This window comes from Apiospora aurea (assembly GCF_038362705.1).
Source record: "Apiospora aurea strain CBS 24483 chromosome Unknown utg000004l_segment0_segment0, whole genome shotgun sequence".
NCBI classification, from domain to species: Eukaryota; Fungi; Ascomycota; class Sordariomycetes; order Amphisphaeriales; family Apiosporaceae; genus Apiospora; species Apiospora aurea.
Window position 1 is genome coordinate 4,130,541 of NW_027117391.1, and position 17,470 is coordinate 4,148,010.

A 17,470-nucleotide genomic window follows, 5' to 3' on the forward strand; every position below is an offset into this window, starting at 1 on the left:
ATTTGACTTCCCGGAACATACTGGGGTGTATTTTTCTCTGCTGGAAACTATGCACCGGTGGCGGTGTTATCTTTCAAGAACAGCGAGTAAGTAGCGCAGTAGTACCTGGTGGAAATTTTATTTTTAACCCTACCCACCTGCATCTTTGTACGATTGGAGAGAAAGTGAATCTCAGATCGACTAAATACGTCAACCCTCATATTTCTTGTTTCTTGTCAGTCCATAGTGGGAAGGACTTGAATTCGTCGGGACAACACATTTCTGGGCAGTATCAAGAGTTCTGCGGCACAGAAGATAAGACGCACAAAACGGGAGGACGATGCACATTGAGGAGATCACCGATCAGTTGGCTGCCAGGCTGCAAGTCGCATCCGACTCACAGCAGCAGGATGGCGCCAAAACCGATGGCAGTGATGGCAAACCCGCCGTGGTAGGGCCGGAGCTCTCGCCCGGTCGCGCCATGACACACAGGAAGACAGTCGATGAAGTATACGAAGAGCTCAAACAGTCGCCCTTCTTCATGACGGATCTGGAGGAGAACGACGAGACCGAGGCACTGAAGGCCATGGCCTACGAGGGGTCGCCTCTGGACGTCGCCACGGACTTCAAGAACAAGGGCAATGAGTGCTTCAAGGTCAAGGGCTGGTGGGATGCCAAGGAGTTCTACACCAAGGGAATCTTGGTCCTCGCGGCCGAGGAGCGGAGGCGCGCCGCCGTCGCAAAAGGGGAGACCCCGCCAGCTGTGCCAACGACAAGTGACACCCCCGATGAGGAAATAGGCGAGGAGGAGATCCAGGAGCAACGTAAAGTCCTCGAGGCCTCCTATGTCAACCGCGCCGCTTGCCACCTGGAACTGAAGAACTACCGCAGCTGCTGGCTCGACTGCGCAGGCGCCCTGCGCCTGAACCCGCGCAACGTCAAGGCCTTCTACCGGTCGGCACGGGCGCTGCTAGCCGTGGACCGCATCGCCGAGGCTGACGACGCGTGCGCGCGTGGGCTGGCGCTGGACGAGAAGAACACGGCGCTGCAGGCCGTGGCGCGAGACATCATCAAGCGCAACGAGCTGGTCACGGCGAAGCAACGCAAGGAGGACGAGCGCGTCGCGCGCGAGAAACGGCGCGAGGTCCTGCTCAAGGCGGCGCTGCAGGCGCGCAATATCACGACCCGCACGACGGAGAAGCCGCCCGAGATGGAGGACGCCAAAATCCAGCTGGTGCCGGACCCGGACGACCCGCGCAGCGCCGTCAGCTTCCCGGCCCTTTTGCTGTACCCGGCCGACTACGAGACCGACTTCATCAAGGCCTTCAACGAGACCGAGACCCTCGCGGACCACCTCGGCTACGTGTTCCCGCTGCCGTGGGACCAGAAGGGAGAATACACGCTGGCGAACGTGGAATGCTACATGGACACTGCGTCAGGCGGCATCATCAAAGTCGGCAAGAAGGTCTCGCTTCTCAAGGTCCTGTCTTCGAATAACGTCGAGGTGGTTGACGAAGTGGTGCGGCTGTTTGTGCTGCCCATGGCAAAGGCCGCGAGCTGGCTACAAAAGTACAAGGAAGAGAAAGCTAAGCGGGCAGGTCATTGATGGAACTACGCCCGCACCGCGTCGAAGAAGATAAAAAAAAAAAGCAAATAAATTATGAACCCATGATATGCAGTATGGTTTGATGTTCACGACAGTTGATGTTGATGACAGTAATGATATTACAAGTTAAATACCCGTTTTGACGAGTTGCTTTTGGACCCCTACCATGATGATGATGATGGAAATGCAAACCGATATTTGCCCCTTAAAGACACAAAACCCCCCAAGAAAACGCCGCACATGTCCAACCCAATGCCGATATTTTCTCACACAAGCGCTGCTCCTTTGCAGACCATACCCGATTTTATCCACCACATTGGATGACAAGCTTCACCACTCGGCTTGCCACATCACATGGAGCTGGCCCTCTGCCTCTTTCGTGGGAACGCTACGTCGGTGGGTGAAGTTGATGCCGAAGCGACACCCCCTGGTCTTGCATTGTTTCTGGATGTGGTTTCCCGAACGCTCAGATTCATGAGGAGTAGTGCGGCCTTCTTTTCCGGCCCAAGGGCTGCTGCCTCTGTAGTAGTAGCAGGTTTCTTCTCTTCTTTCATGGACGGTGTGAAGGCAGCCGGCCACTGTAGGGAGATCATTTCCCGTCTCCCGCCACTTTCGACACGAACAACCTCGCTGTGGCCTTGCTCCAAGTGTTCTGCCGATCGTTTACGCGGCGACTCCCGTTGCGACAGCTGTTGCCGTCTGATAGAAGGGGTTGCGAAGGGGGGAATATTGGGCACGTGACTGTGATGGTGATGATGATGGTAGATGGCCGGGCTCGGGGTATGCATAGGAGGATGAGCTACGTGATGGTAAGGTTGCGGACTGGCCAGGCGTGGTACTGCACTCAGCCAATGGTTGTGAGGTGGTGGTGGTGGAGGAGGAGGCGGCACTGTGTCGTAGCGATGATGACGGTGGGGATGGGGGTTGTTGACGGGCGTCCAGCTACTCGTCGGGGGTCGTAACGGCGTGAGAACTTGAATGGGAGAGTACAATAAACGGTCATGGAGGCTGCGGTTGGTCGCCGGTGAGACCTCGCCGTCTGTGTCGATGCCGTACGGGTTCTCGCTGCTGAAGAATGGTCTCCGCACCCGCAGGCGTGGGTATTCCGGTCTGGCGTCGTCGTAGCCGCCGAGCCGGATGGGCCGGCGATGGTCTCGACTTGGGCTCACGCTGCTGCCACTTGCGGACGTGACCATGTTCGAATAGAGTCGTCGGAAGCGATCTGCCTCGCGTGTTGAGTGGAGGATGGTGGTTGGATCAATGATCATACGACCATGTTCTGGCGCATCAGTAGGGATGCACATAGACGGGAAACCCGGTCCGAAAATAGGAATCAAGGCTCCGGCAATACGGTAGCAGAAAGTTGCACAGACGGCTTGGGCACAATTGAAGGGCATCCAATATCCTTGAAGTCGAGGCGTTAGACTTTATACGATGGAGGCCATAAGTAGGTATGGTAAAAGTATGTAGTTACTTACCTTGAGCCATGATCGAACCTCCTGTGATACTGTGGGTGATCTCTTTGAGACCCGGGTTCATGTTCAACATCTTGGCGGGTGTGGTCTTGGCCGGATCAGAGACAGGTCCTCGAGCGACGATCAAGGCAGGTGTTTGGCTCACTTTGGAATACTTGCAACACTTGAAGAAAGGAGTCATGCGGACGAGGCCAACGTTATAGTCCCACATCACCACATACTCGGTGTCGTCACCGGGAAGTCTGAAGACATACTGGAAAACTGTTATATCGCGTGGTCAGAGATCCTGCCTTGCAAATGCGCGGTTATTGAGTTTTTCATGATGATTACCTTCAAAGCTCTCCCGGCCAGTTTTCTCGAAGAAGTCCTTTTTGCCGCTGTTGTATGGGATGTGCCGGCAGTAGTCCTGTATCTTCCCGAGGGGGAACACCTGGAACTTCCGGGCCTCGCGCAATGAGGTTTCGTCCAATCTTTCGTGCGGTTGGAAGTTGACAGTACCTTTAGGCTTTCCCTTTGTAAAAACAGCCGCGTCCTTTGCTACCTTTTGCTTGGGCATGATGGGCCGCTCGAAGAATGCAGTCTCGTCAGCAAAGGAGTTCGTGGGTGACGATGCTGCCGGGCTTGGAGGGAGTCGATGCCTGGAAGGCCCCGACGGGGCAGGGTTAAGAATAGATGCCACGGACAGCATGGCGGTGAAATGCGAGCGGGGGATGTCTTGGAACTGGTGATGGCAATGCTGCAAGTCGAGGTTGCTGGCCAGGGGAGTGTACAGTAGACTGGATGGGCGAATATGCCAGACCTCAGACAGCGCTTGCAGGATATGCCTGGAGGAGGATCAAGAAGGAAAAAAGAAAAAAAAAAAAAACCACGACGATATAAAAACTAGGCAAACAGCTTGGGGAATAGCAGGCACCAAATACTCCTCCGCAAAGAAGACGAGCTGGCTTTGCCACAAGGGGCCGAGATTGCTTCTTTCTTGGCTGTATCCAGTCATGCAGCTCCCTGGTGGGACACTTGGCGGTGACCGGCGCAGCCTTGTCGCTGATAGTATTCGGTGCAGCTTTCTTTGTCGACTATGTCTTGGAATCGACCTGTGAGAGCAGAGAAGCCCGTTTGTGTACGCCCACCGCTTTTTGGGAATATCGAGTTCAAAGCCACTGAGTAAGCAGCGGCGGAGAATAGGGCAGGCGAGAAGGACGTTGACGAGGGTGGAGCGAGGACGAAAGAGGCCCTTGGACCATCTATACTACCATCAAGTAGCCATGGACGGGGCATTCGGTACAGGTGGAGGGAAATTTGTTGAAGCCCGTTTCGGAGCAAGTGTGTGCTCCTCACGGAGCGTGGCGCCTTGTGACCATGATCTTCTCCCCCCCTCCAAAGCTGTTGTTACCATCAATGGACGGACTCAGAAGTACCAGAGACTGTCGATGTAGCCCCCCCCCTCCCAAGCAGACGGAAGCAGCAGCAAGATGGGTGGAAGTCGGATCAGCGGTGCCCAATACACAAGATCGAGGTTAGGCAGGTTTCAGTCTATTCCACCAACCCAAGTGCTGGCCCGAAAGGGGTGATCACAGGCGACTGCATGACGCAGCGGATCTGTTGCCAGAGACAACAAGTGAGTTTGACACAGCAAATACTGTATTGCCAAAAAAGCCCAAACAGGGATCCGGCTTGTATGGGAGCGTGTACGGGGGGCCAGTCTTGACAGAAGCAGCTTGGCGGATAGCTGCAGTTAGCGCCGGGGAGGTTACCAGGCTAGACGGGGTTCTGAAGGAAGTAGAACAAAGAAAAGCGACTGATGAGCTGATGGGATCCCAGACAAAGATTGCTTGACTCGACATACGTGTATCTCATGGCCCCCAACCAAATAGACAGGGGGGCCGTCTTCATGTCATTTTTTTTGTTTCCCCCTGCTGGCCGCGAGGGATCGCTCTACTGGTCATATCTGAGAGCAACGAAACGAAAGGGAAGCCGACTGGGAATGTCTTGATGCTGACCGCTCCCCAAGATGCAGCTGCTCTCAAGTGGGAACTTGCAATGTAGGGAGTCCTGTGCTTAACCGGGCAACTCTTTTCCTTCCCAACCCGCCCACGGAGGAGGAGGAGTTGTCCTCTGCGGCTCCTTCGAGATTGCTGAAGATTGCTGAAGATTGCCGGTGTCCCCAAAGGGCGGTCCAACGGTGGGTGGCTCTAGCTGATGCGGAGATTGCAGTAGTCACCACGTTGACCCATGTTTTCCCCACGAGCTGAGATGCGTACAAGCATATAGAAACGATCCGAATTGGTCACAGAGGGCGGAAGCTTGTCCGTCTTGGAAGAGGCCGTGCTCGACCTTGGTGACAGGACCCGTCTGTTCAGCCGAAAGAGGCTTTCCCCATGGCTGGCAGTGGCTGCGGAGATCAAGTGACCTGTTGCAGAAAACCAGAAGACACTCGCTCGCCTCTTCGTGAGGCAACAAAGCAATACTTATTCAATAGCCCACCTTCTACGAACAATAGCTCGAAGACGAAGAGGGTGTGGCTCTCAATCACTTGGTATTGGTATGTAAGTGGCAAACCCTTTCCTTGTATCTGTGTGTGTTTACATGACGCCCCTGGATTAATGAAAGCCGCTTTGAGCAGAAGCTGCTTCCCGGGTATCCCTTCCCAAAAGGCAAAGTATACCGCGTCAGACGAGAAGATCAGAAAAGGGCAATCTCGAGTCACAGCTCTGATGTGGTTACCTGTCTTCAAGCAGGGTCCCAATCGCACTGAATCTGCACCGACCCGCGATAGGACAAGACCTCCCAACGTCCCCAGCAAATCACATCGTGGGCAACTAATGCCTACAAACGGAAAGGGCAGGTGGGGAGAGCTCACCTTGGACAGACTGCAGCACAGACTAAGAGAAGGCTAGCATGCCTCATGGGAAGTAAAGCATACCTTCAAGCTTATTGTCCGTGTAATTGCTCGTGCTATCAAGGTCTAAGTATATACGCAAGTAGGCAGGTATATGTGTATATATGTATATGTACATGTATATATTGCAATGCCGTGGTGATGTGATGGCCGTGCTGGGTGAGACGAAGGCCCCACCAGTTCGCATGGCTGGACCATCTTTGGAAATTTGGTCGTGAAGCAGGACTGATGAGTACCCGAACCATCCTATACTGGCCATGGGGGAAGGGGTACTGGCTAGATCCATGGATCCGACATTCGGGAGCAGGCAAATGAGAAAAAGAACAAGACCGGCAGAAGAAAAAGAGGCAGATGGCAGTCGATGAACAATCGATCGGCTTCTCCCCGCTGGCTCGCCTAGACAACTCCCTCCTGTCATCCTATGCCGTGTCACAACGAGTGATTGTACCATCATCTGAAACTATCCGCAGCCAGAGGTAGTCACGTAGGGTTTTGATACAAGTCTTGCCGGAGACTGCCTGCCATCTGCTGCTGTTCTGATGAAAGCCGGTGCGACGGTACTACAAGCGCGGCTGTGCACAGTGACTTCGGGAAATTTCTTGCTCTTTTCATCTTCGGGAGCATTAGTGGCCGTGTAACATGAGATGAGGGACGATAAACCCGACACCAATCATCTCCAGGAGCAACGCCAGCATGCCATGTGTTGTGGGCGGACAAGCAGGCGTGGTAGATAGGTACATGGGGCTGGCCGTGACATGCTGAGCGCAACACAGGGGTACCTTACCAGCCGGGGGGGGACTCAGACGAGCTCGAACGCTTCCTCGATACTGCGAGCTGAACGGCGGTGCTTCAATTGGCTCCATGGCCAGACCAGGTACGAAAATCCAAGACAATCAATCAGGCCAAGGATTCATGCCTGTCATGTCTGATACTTGAGAACCGGACTGCTCAGCAATAAAAGTAGCGGGCCGGATTCAGGACCGGATATGTCAAATTAGTCGGGCAGACCGAAGAGCCTGCACCTCCCGACCCAAGCCAAACAGGATATTGAAGTTGGGCTATATGACATATCAAACGGCCACCATCGCTCCTGGACCCCTTGATGAACAGAGAAGTGATAGCATGGCGTTCGTCAAGTCTGCCTATGCACATACATATATATATATGAGTCCGCACGAGACCAAGATGAAGAAGTATCAGGAAGGGGGGGGGGCTGACTCGACCTGTATACCTTGCCCCAAGATATGGCCTGTCTTGCTGTGTGATAGGTGGGAATTGTGTCGGCAACATGCTGCGATTCATCGACTACCTACATCACAGTGGAGATCGCGTAACACCAAACAACTAACTCGTGGCTGTAGTGGCTTGAGGAGAGTACATAAGGGGGGGGTAGAGCAGCATCTTGAGCATCCCGGAAGCCCTTTTCAACATATGGGTGGGCCATAACAACGCGGGAGGAGAATGGCGACGACCACTTTCCTCGGCACGTCGTTGGCCTTATCCTGTTCAACTGGACTTACCCGTCACGCTTCGCTCACTATCTGGCTCGAGGTTCACTGAACACCTGGCATACGTACACGTACATACGTTCGGAAGGGCTGATGAATGATAAGTGAGGCCATTGTGTTTTCACGTCTGGTCGGTGCAGTCGAGATTCCGATCCATCTCCACTTTGAATCGCATATTCGATGCCCTGAGGTCCTGACTTCCACCATCGATGGTTGTATCTGCACAGGCTGTACGCACGAGCCCCAACGTTGCTGCTGTCAAACTGCAAGACCTATCCTATCGTGTGACGCGAACGACAGGCCTCAAAAGGCCACGAAGGGCCCAAGGACCAAAGGAAAAGCGCCTTCTTGCAGAAATTGACCCCAAAACATTGGCAGCGCCTTCCGTGTAAGTGGCGTGCGGTGAAGTTGCGTGTAGGTCGACTTCGACCTCTTGGCCCACTTCCTGTATCTGTATCCCATTAAGCTCTGGCGCCGACTAGCCCCAATAGAGCCTAGTGCATCTGCTGGCTTTCGAGGTTGCAGTGTGCCATGGGCCGTGGCAGCGTCAACGGCTGTCAGGACTGGCCGGTTTTCTTTTCTCTCTCCCCAGAACGCGCTTGTCCAGCGCCTGTTCCGTCCTGTCACGACGCGTTGGCTCCACCGCCACTAGTTGTTTACCCGACTTGCTGGACCCTGGTCTACCAAAAACCAAACAAACAACAACCCACCATCACCACTCCAGTCTTGGCCGGATTATATAGTCCATATCGTGACTGGCGCCGTACCAGCAGACGGCCACTTCTGCTCCGCTCCCTACCTCCACGCGCTCCCTACACGCATACATCTGTGCTGTAGATAGCGCACATTCACTCACTTCCGCTCCGACTTCTCCCTCCGGCCATTGAGCAGCCGGCATCGTATTTTTCACCTTTGCCTTCTCGCACCTTCACACTGCCGGGCCGCATTGCGCTGCTACCCACAAACGCCATGGACTCCGATATCATGGACGATTCCGTCTTCGACGAGAACGAATCCGACGGATTCTCGCCCGAGCCGGTATGCTTGCTAACCCCCACCCCCGTCGCCTCAGGCCCACACCCAAACCGCACTGTATGTTGAGAACCATCGCTAATGGCTCTTCTTCACAGAAACCCAAGGCAAAGGCCAAGCCTGCGCCAAAGAAGCCTGCAGCTAAGCCTGCAGCCCCCAAGAAGATGGTCCAGACTACTCTGAAAACAACCAAGGCCGCGCCCAAGAAGCGCGCAAAGCCTACGAGCGATGACGAAGAGGATGCGGCCGACAATTCTGACTTCTCCAACACGCCGCCCAATGCCAAGAAGCAGAAGAAGGCGCCCGCAGCCAAGAAAGCCTCGAGCAAACCGCTCGAGGAGATCGAGAATGACAGCATGATGCTCAATGGCTCGCCTGACGCCAAGCCTGCGAAAAAAAGACCGCCACGGAAACGTATCAGAAGCTGACGCAGCTTGAACACATCATCAAGCGACCCGATACATACATTGGCTCGGTCGAGCGTACTGAGCAGCCCATGTGGGTTTTCGACAAGGAGACCAAACAGATGAAATGGGACAAGGTTGGCTTCGTCCCTGGTCTGTACAAGATCTTTGACGAGATTATTGTCAATGCTGCCGATAACAAGCAGCGTGACCCCAAAGGAATGACCTATCTGAAGGTGACCATCAACCGGGCAGAAGGTGTAATTACTGTTGAGAACAACGGTAAAGGTATTCCGGTCGAGAAGCACGAGAAGGAAAAGGTCTACATTCCTGAGCTGGTCTTTGGTCATCTTTTGGCTGGTTCCAACTTCGACGACGACGAGAAGAAGACTGTCGGTGGTCGAAACGGTTACGGTGCCAAGCTTTGTAATGTCTTCAGTACCGAGTTCACCCTGGAATGTCAGGATTCCAAGAACGGCAAACGATACAAGCAGACATGGCGCAACAACATGGGCACGATGGACCCCGCGAAAATCACCAGCAACAAGTCTCAAGATTTCGTCCGTGTAACGTTCCATCCCGACTTTTCTCGGTTCGGCATGCCTGACGGTATTGATGAAGACCTCGAGGCTCTGCTGTACCGCAGAGTTTACGATATGGCCGGCACTGTCACCGGCATCAAGGTCTATCTCAATGACGAGCACCTGAAGCTAGACTTCAAGAAGTACTGCGCCATGTATGCCAAGTCGATTGCGAAAGAGAATGGCGAGGACGAAGGAACCGAGGCTGCTGCCACTGTCATCATGGAAGACTCCAAGGGTCACCCGAGATGGGAGGTTGCGTTTGCGGTGTCAGATGGTTCATTCCAACAAGTGTCGTTCGTCAACTCGATTGCCACAACATCTGGTGGTACGCACGTCAACTACATCGCAGACAAGATTTGCGACTCTCTTCTCAAGAACCTCAACAAGAAGAAGAAGGGTCATGCTCTGAAGAGCAACCATATCCGGAATCATATTTTCGTCTTCGTTAACTGTCTCGTTACCAACCCGGCTTTCACATCGCAAACGAAAGAGCAGCTCACAACCAAGGCCAGCCAATTTGGCAGCAAGTGTGAGCTGTCCGAGAAGTTTCTGAAGGCTGTGGGCAACACCGAAGCTATTAATAATATCCTTCATTTTGCCGAGCAGAAGGCAGACAAGTTGCTCGCCAAGAGTGATGGCAACAAGCGCTCCCGAATCAGCAACGCCAAATTGGTCGATGCCAACTTGGCTGGAACTAAGCATGGTCATGAATGCACGCTCATCTTGACAGAAGGTGACTCGGCCAAGAGTTTAGCTGTAGCTGGTCGTGCTATATTGGACCCTGACCGTATTGGAGTATTCCCTCTCCGAGGAAAGATGCTGAACGTTCGGGATGCTTCAATTGACCAGATCTCCAAGAACGCGGAAATCCAGAACATCAAGCAATTCCTTGGACTGAAGCACAAGCAGACCTACACAGACACCAAAGGCCTTCGATACGGTCACCTCATGATCATGGCTGATCAGGATCACGATGGTAGTCATATCAAGGGTCTTCTCATCAACTTCCTGCAAGTTCAGTATCCTTCGTTGCTCCTGATACCGGATTTCTTCCAAGAGTTCATTACCCCTATTGTGAAGATTTGGCAGGGACCCAACCCCAAGAAACCCCTCAAAATACGCTCCTTCTTCACCCAGCCTCAATATGAGGAGTGGAAGGCCCAACATCAAGGCGAAGTTAAACGGTGGCAATACAAGTACTACAAGGGTCTGGGTACCAGTTCGAACGAGGATGCACAAGTATACTTCACAAACTTGGACGACCACATGAAGGGCTTCGATGTCATGAAGCCGAACGAGGCCCAGCTCTTCGAGCTCGCCTTCTCCAAGAAGAAGGCTGATGCACGAAAGGAATGGCTCGGGAACTTTGTACCCGGAACGTACCTAGATCACTCTACGAAGTCTATTTCGTATGATAATTTCGTCAACCGTGAGCTTATCCTGTTCAGTATGGCTGATAACATGCGATCTATTCCGTCCATGTTGGATGGCTTCAAGCCCGGTCAGCGCAAGGTAGTATACGCCTGCCTGAAACGGAACTTGATCAAGGACAAGAAGGTCATTGAATTGGCCGGTTACGTCTCAGAACAGACGGCCTACCACCACGGTGAAATGTCACTACAACAGACCATTATCGGTTTGGCTCAGAACTTTGTTGGTTCCAACAATGTCAACGTCTTGGAACCCAGTGGTAACTTCGGTTCTCGTCTTGCAGGTGGATCAGATGCTGCCAGCGCTCGTTATATCCACACTCGTTTGTCTCCCTTTGCCCGCAAGGTCTTCTCGCCCTTGGATGAGCCCAACCTGGAACAATGGGTAGAAGATGGCAAGAAGATTGAGCCCAAGGTCTACGCTCCCATCATTCCCATGGTGCTTGTCAATGGTGCCGATGGTATCGGAACCGGTTGGAGTACATCTATCCCCAACTATAACCCTGAGGACATCATCAAGAACATCCGGCGACGCATGGGACGTCTGGATGGCCCTGAGGAGAAGCCGTTCGAGCCTATGAGACCTTGGTTCCGAGGCTGGAAGGGTGTGGTGGGCGACTCTCCGGACGCGAACAGATTTGTATTCAACGGCCTGGCCGAGGCAAACGATCAGACCCGTGAAGTCACCATCAAGGAACTGCCCATCCGTATGTGGACAGATGATTTCAAGGCCAAGCTGGAAGAAGTTATCAAAGGCGAAAAGACTCCGTCTTTCATCAAGGACTACAAGGAGTTCAACGATCACAACAATGTTCACTTCGAGATTCAGATGGACGAGAAACACTACGGTGCAGCTGTTCGAGAAGGCCTTCTTGAGAAGTTCAAGCTGACCAAGCAGATCGCTACCTCAAATCTGGTGGCTTTCGATTCACGTGGCATGATTCGCAAGTATGAGAAGGTGGAAGAGATCCTCGAGGAATTCTACGTGTTCCGACTGAAGATGTACAAGGAACGCAAAGTACGTTTCCCTATCTACGTGCTACCATAAAACTAAACGCTAACCAATGGCAGGCTCACTGGCTCGGGGTTTACCATGCCGACTACCGAAAGCTCAAGAACCAGGCTAGGTTTATCAAGGAGATTATGGATAACGACCTTGTGGTCAGCCGGAAGAAGAAGCAGATCGTCGTTGAAGAGCTTCGTGATCGCAAATACGAGCCGTTCCCCAAGACGAACGCCAACAAGAAGACCAAGGCAGACGAAGATGAAGCTGAAGGCGAGGGCGAAGATGAAGGCGAGGCAGCATCTGATGATGATGCCCGCGACTTCGATTACCTTCTTTCGGTATGATATAATCCCTGTGCTATTTGAACGAAACTACGACTAACGTTGGTGATATAGATGCCCATTTGGTCCTTCACGCAAGAACGCCTCGACAGGCTCAAGGAGCAGATCGCAAAGAAGAAGGGCGAACATGACGAGCTCGAGGCTCTTAGCGTAAAGGACCTGTGGTGCAGGGATCTGGACGAGTTCGAGGTCGAGTGGAATGCTCAACTGGCTCTTGATGCCGAGATTAAGACCAATATCCGCAGAATGGGCCGTCGTGTCTCGAAAAAGATAGGTGCAGGTCGAGGCCGAAAGCCCAAAGCAACTGATGATGACGATTTTGCTCCTGTCAAATCCAAGGCTGCCGCTAAACCGAAGAAGGAGGTTGTCACAAAAACAAAGACAATTCCCCAAGCATCATCACAGCGCTTCGCGGAGAAGTTTGCACCGGCCAAAAAGACGACGGATGGGGCAGCTGACGAGTCGGACGCCTTCTCTGACGATGATTTCGCAGTTCTCAAGAACAATCCCGCCAAGAAGGCGGCTGCTGCCCCCGCCCCCGCCCCCAAAAAGGAGGAGCAAGAGTCAGATGCAGAAGAGCTATCATCGGTGCTACCCAGCCGCAGCAAACGGGCTGCCGCCGCCAAAGCAAAGTCTTGGGTCATAGATGACGACGAGTCCGAAAGTGAAGAAGATGACGACAACATGCTGGGCGATGTTGGCGCGCTCGTCAAGGGTATTCCTGGGGCTACCGGTGATTCCTCTGGAGAAAAGAAGTCTGGTAGGCTTAGCCTGTTTGCCATGTCACGACCAGAGAGCAGCCACGGCAACACCGCCGCCCCGAAGTCCAAGACAAAGTCAAACAAGACTTTCGACTTTGACTCCAATGACGACACCAACTACGAGATGTTGGCCAGGTCAAGTCCTCACAAGACTGCACGTAACGAGGTCGACTCTTTTCTGAGTGACGATGATGATGTGCCGGCTGCGAAGCCCGCTTCCAAGTTGAAATCATCTACATCCTCGGTAGAAGAGAGCAAGCCCAAAGCCCCCGCTCCCGCAGTCAAGAAGCCTCGAGGCCGTCCCGCTGCTGCCGCCAAGGGCAAGGCCAAGGATGATGCGCCTGCGCCTGTTCCTGCCCCAGCCAAGAAGAAGGCGGCGGCTTCATCTAAACCCGTCGAGCTGTCTCCCGCCGCCAAGCTCTACGCCAAGAAGAAGGGCGCGGAGAAGGCAAAGCCAAAGAAGCGCGCCTTTGACTTGGGCGATGATGACGATGAGGAAGACGACATTGCTATGGCAGATCCGGATTCGCCCCCGCCTCGTGCCGCCGCTCGTGGCCGGCCAGGCCGTGCGGCTGCTGTCAAGAAGAAGCCTGTCTACGTCGTTGATGACGACGATGAAGAGGATGAGGAGGACGACGTGCAAATGGATGATGATGATGCGGGTGCGAACGACGACGACAGTGATGATTTCGATATGGATGACTCCGAATAAGGGAGCGAGTGCCCTCACCACGCCCTTTTTAACATGGAATGGAAAAGGGGGGGGAATGTCCGGTTTCAGCTGACTACTTATGCTAATGAGAAGGGCAACCTGCACATTCTCCTTGCTCTCACTCTTTTCTTTCTTTTTTTTGTTGGCTCAAAGTCATCACGAGTATCACGAGCGTATCGGTTCCCTTTTAGTTTCTCACCCTGCGATTTTATTGTCTTACAGTCTCTCATCAGGCTTGGAAAGGGACACGAGAAAAGCTCTCCTTTTGTATTCTAGTGGATTATCCAAAACATCTAAGCAATGAAGATGGCATGCTTTTTCCTCCAACATCGATAGGTGATTTCTTTCTAAGCAAGACATCTACCAGCGAGATGTCACACTCGTTGGCAAGATCAGAAGCGTTGATGAAAATATCCGCCTATTTGTGTGTGGAATTGTAAGTGGCCAGCTGAGGTGTGGGTTCTGTCTGAATAACTGCAAGAAATATTTGATTTTCAGCAGGACCAAATTTCCCAACAGTTGCTGGTGCAATGATGGCATCCATGGAGGGGTTAGACAGGACCCTAGGCAAGGCACTAGATCGAAGCTCACATCGTAGTACGCAGATATGGGAGCGATGGTGTTGGTAGCTCCTCGAGTCATCGCATTAGTCTGGTCTTACGTGAACGGTACCCGCTCTCAGCAGATCCAAGGCCACACTCAGTGTGCTTCTGCAAGTATAACAGAACATCAAGCTGAGCCGGCGGGTTAACGAATAACAGGAATAATTGATTATCACACCTAGTCACCTATCTCACAAACACCGCATACCAGTATAGCAAGTACCAATCTTATTCCTCGCTTGACCGATCGCATCGATTACAGTCTTTCTCCCCCGAAATCAGAAACAACCCATTTGTCGTCATCAGGAGTCATATTGCTTGTCATTGCCCCTCACATCCTAAAATCATCCGGCCATTCCACCATGGCCAATGACAAGTCAAAGAGCGTCGCCCACCCACCTTATCAAAGCCTCCATCAAGGAGCTTGCAAAGTGGACAGTGTCTTCATAGAGTCTATGCCGTGACGTCGTGTCGGATAAATCGTGTGCCGACCCCACGCACTACGCTGTGGGGTGGTCGCACCGTCGTTTTATTCGTGTACAGAAAGAAACGCCCTTGGGGTAAGTTGGCTTGTCGAGCGTTTAGGAGAGAAGAGGCTCCTCCTCGGCCTTGATATCGGCCAGATCCGACTTGGGGACCGCGGGGAACCCGGGCTCGGCCTTGGGAGCTTGGGGGAAATCGGTTTCGGCAGGAGCGGGCTTCTTGGTGGCAGCGGGAGAGGTGGATCGGCCACGGATCATCTCTTGAGCCTTGGCAGTGTAGTCACCCATGTACTGCTTGGTCATCTCGGCGGCCTGAGCAGTCTGCTTGCTGGCAACCTGGCGGATTTGTTCCGTCTGGGAGTTGACGACGTCAGAGGCCTGCTTCAGGTAGTGGTCGATAAGCTCCTGGTTGGTAGCGTAGATCAAAGGCACGAAGAAGACCAGGGTAGTGGCAATCAGGGCAAGTCCCCAGTAGGGAACGATCTTGACCAGGTAGTAAGAGATGAAGGCACCAATGGCGGCCTGTTACGAACTTGGGTCAGCTCAACGAATCAAGGCCACCTCTTATTTTCATCGGGGGGTACTTACGGCACCAGACGCAAAGACATTCTCGGCGAAGAAGATGCGCTGGGCTTCGATGACGAAGAAGTTGACGAGCTCGTGGACGTCTCCGATCATGGAATCAAGCGTTTCACGGGGGACCGTGTAGTATTTGCGGGGTCGCAGCTGGGTGGCCAGACCCTGGTGCAGAATAGCCTTTCCGGCAACCTCGGCCAGAACCGTGACGCCGAGGGCCATCCAAGTAAGCTTGAAGCTGTATCGCAGGAGATCGAGGTATCTAGCCACGAAGATGACAGAGACGACACTGGCATAGGCGATAGCTGAGGCACCTGCCGACGGATAAGAACAGATTAGCTACTGGCACCGACGCAACGAGGGCACATGCGGGCAGGATGACGTACGAGGGTTGTTCCACGACAGCAGCTCGGAGAAGAAGGAGTGGTAGTGCGTCAAGGGCTGGCCGGTAGCAGCGGGCTGCAGGGGCGTTTGGCGGGAAGCGGCGAGGTTGTTCAGCTCCGAGGTAGTCTTTGCAGACTGGTCCTTGACGTTCTGAGCAACGGGGCCATTTGAAAGCTGGTCATAGGCGGCTTGGGCATCTGCAGTGAAGAAGCAACATGGTCAGCCATCTGTTTGTACTTCTCTTGTCATGGCATTGCGGCGGACTCCGGGAGGAGCGTCTTTGTCCGAGGAGGCGGCACTATTTTTGAAACACTGAAAGAGGAGGTTAGCCGAGCTGTTGATCTACAGCCGCTGCAGAATTGAGCGGCGAGGGAAAGAAAGCAGAAACAGAGGCAGAAGCAGCATCGGCCATGCGCAGATGGCGAATGCGCCGGGGAAAAGACGTACCTTACTGCCCTTGAGGGAATCCATGGTGTTGCCACCGTTGGTGGTCGCAGTGTCGGCCATTGCAATGATTGCAAAACTGGGTATGGGTATGGGTGCGTGATGTGGCTCTGGCTCTGACGTGAATGAAGCTGTGAGAGCTCGGGTCTCTCTGAATGAGCAAAACAGGGTCAGGCAATCAGAGTAACGTGTTGTTGCGTTGGTTGGTCTGTCTTCTTCCGGGGTAGGAGTAGAAGTAGCAGCAGGAGGGAAGTAGGGAGTTTAACAGCTGGGAGAAAGGTAAAGTGAGAACGGAGAGAGAGGAAGATATGGAGGGATTGGTGGTGGAAGAGTGACTCTCCGTCCGTCTGTGTGTTCGCAAAAGATCTAAGATGCAATTTTAGCGTGATTCAAAACCCAGGCAGGGGATGACCTCACGTTTTCGATGTTCTCTCTCTCTCTCTCTCTCTCTCTTTTTTTTTTTTTTTTTTTTTTTAATGTTGTTTTTTTCCCGTTGCCGTCCACTTCCTTGACTCCCGGTAGGTAGGTAATTTCTAGTTGCATCTGCTACGCTGGTAAGTAGGTACCTACCTACAGCCTACAGCCTACAGCCTACCTGCAGTACACACTCACCTGCCTGCCCGTCCGTCTACCTTCCAGCTCCCTGCCTAGAGTAATTTTTTTCCAAGGCCTACAGTACTTGCCTCCCACCTACCCCCCGCCCCCAATCCGGGTGCCTGTGCTTCTCATCAGTTCCGGCAAAGCTCCTAACTGCCAGTTCCTTTCACCTAGGTACGTACCTACGTAACAGCTAACTAACGGGGACTACGTAGGTCACGGCATTGATGACATGGCATGGCATTGCATTGCACGCAGACACCACACCAAACCAAACTCTGAAGCAAGACAAATAATAATAATAATAATAAATTGAATAAAAAAGCCGTGCAGTAAAGGGCTGTCGCAGCAGCGATTTCTTCCCTGGTCCAGGCTCCCCGAAGTGAACGAACTGATTGGGTTTCAACTGCTGCTGCTTCAGGCCGGATTGCGTCAATAGGCCCCGCCCGCAGCTAGCTCTCCCCGTGTGACGACATGACCAACCCGTCCATTTCGCAACAGGTCATCATCGAATACACAGCAATATGCTCATTCCGTGCCAGCTTTTTTCCCTTTCTTTCTTTCTTTCTTTCTTTCTCCCTCTTGTAGCACCTGCCCGCCCACGCTGACATCGTTGGTACGTAGTGCACACGACTAGCTGCCCAGTTGAGA

At 53.1% G+C, this 17,470-nt stretch overlaps 4 protein-coding genes across 4 annotated transcripts; 2 read left to right on the forward strand and 2 right to left on the reverse strand.

Annotated features, from left to right (window-relative positions):
- Positions 1-319: 319 nt before the first annotated feature.
- On the forward strand, positions 320-1,585 carry PG986_006060 (uncharacterized protein; the record flags this gene model as incomplete). The annotated part of the gene is made up of 1 exon (XM_066842282.1): positions 320-1,585. The coding sequence occupies one exon, from the start codon at positions 320-322 to the stop codon at positions 1,583-1,585; it is 1,266 nt and encodes a 421-aa protein (XP_066702144.1).
- Positions 1,586-1,935: 350 nt separating this feature from the next.
- On the reverse strand, positions 1,936-3,748 carry PG986_006061 (uncharacterized protein; the record flags this gene model as incomplete). The annotated part of the gene is made up of 3 exons (XM_066842283.1): positions 1,936-2,990; positions 3,064-3,321; positions 3,391-3,748. The coding sequence occupies 3 exons, from the start codon at positions 3,746-3,748 to the stop codon at positions 1,936-1,938; spliced, it is 1,671 nt and encodes a 556-aa protein (XP_066702145.1).
- Positions 3,749-8,433: 4,685 nt separating this feature from the next.
- PG986_006062 (DNA topoisomerase II) lies at positions 8,434-13,734 on the forward strand (the record flags this gene model as incomplete). The annotated part of the gene is made up of 5 exons (XM_066842284.1): positions 8,434-8,502; positions 8,595-8,885; positions 8,930-11,932; positions 11,986-12,258; positions 12,316-13,734. 5 exons carry the CDS (start codon positions 8,434-8,436, stop codon positions 13,732-13,734), a joined length of 5,055 nt encoding a protein of 1,684 aa, XP_066702146.1.
- Positions 13,735-14,917: 1,183 nt separating this feature from the next.
- On the reverse strand, positions 14,918-16,285 carry PG986_006063 (cell lysis protein-like protein; the record flags this gene model as incomplete). The annotated part of the gene is made up of 4 exons (XM_066842285.1): positions 14,918-15,340; positions 15,407-15,708; positions 15,781-15,975; positions 16,231-16,285. The coding sequence occupies 4 exons, from the start codon at positions 16,283-16,285 to the stop codon at positions 14,918-14,920; spliced, it is 975 nt and encodes a 324-aa protein (XP_066702147.1).
- Positions 16,286-17,470: the final 1,185 nt, after the last annotated feature.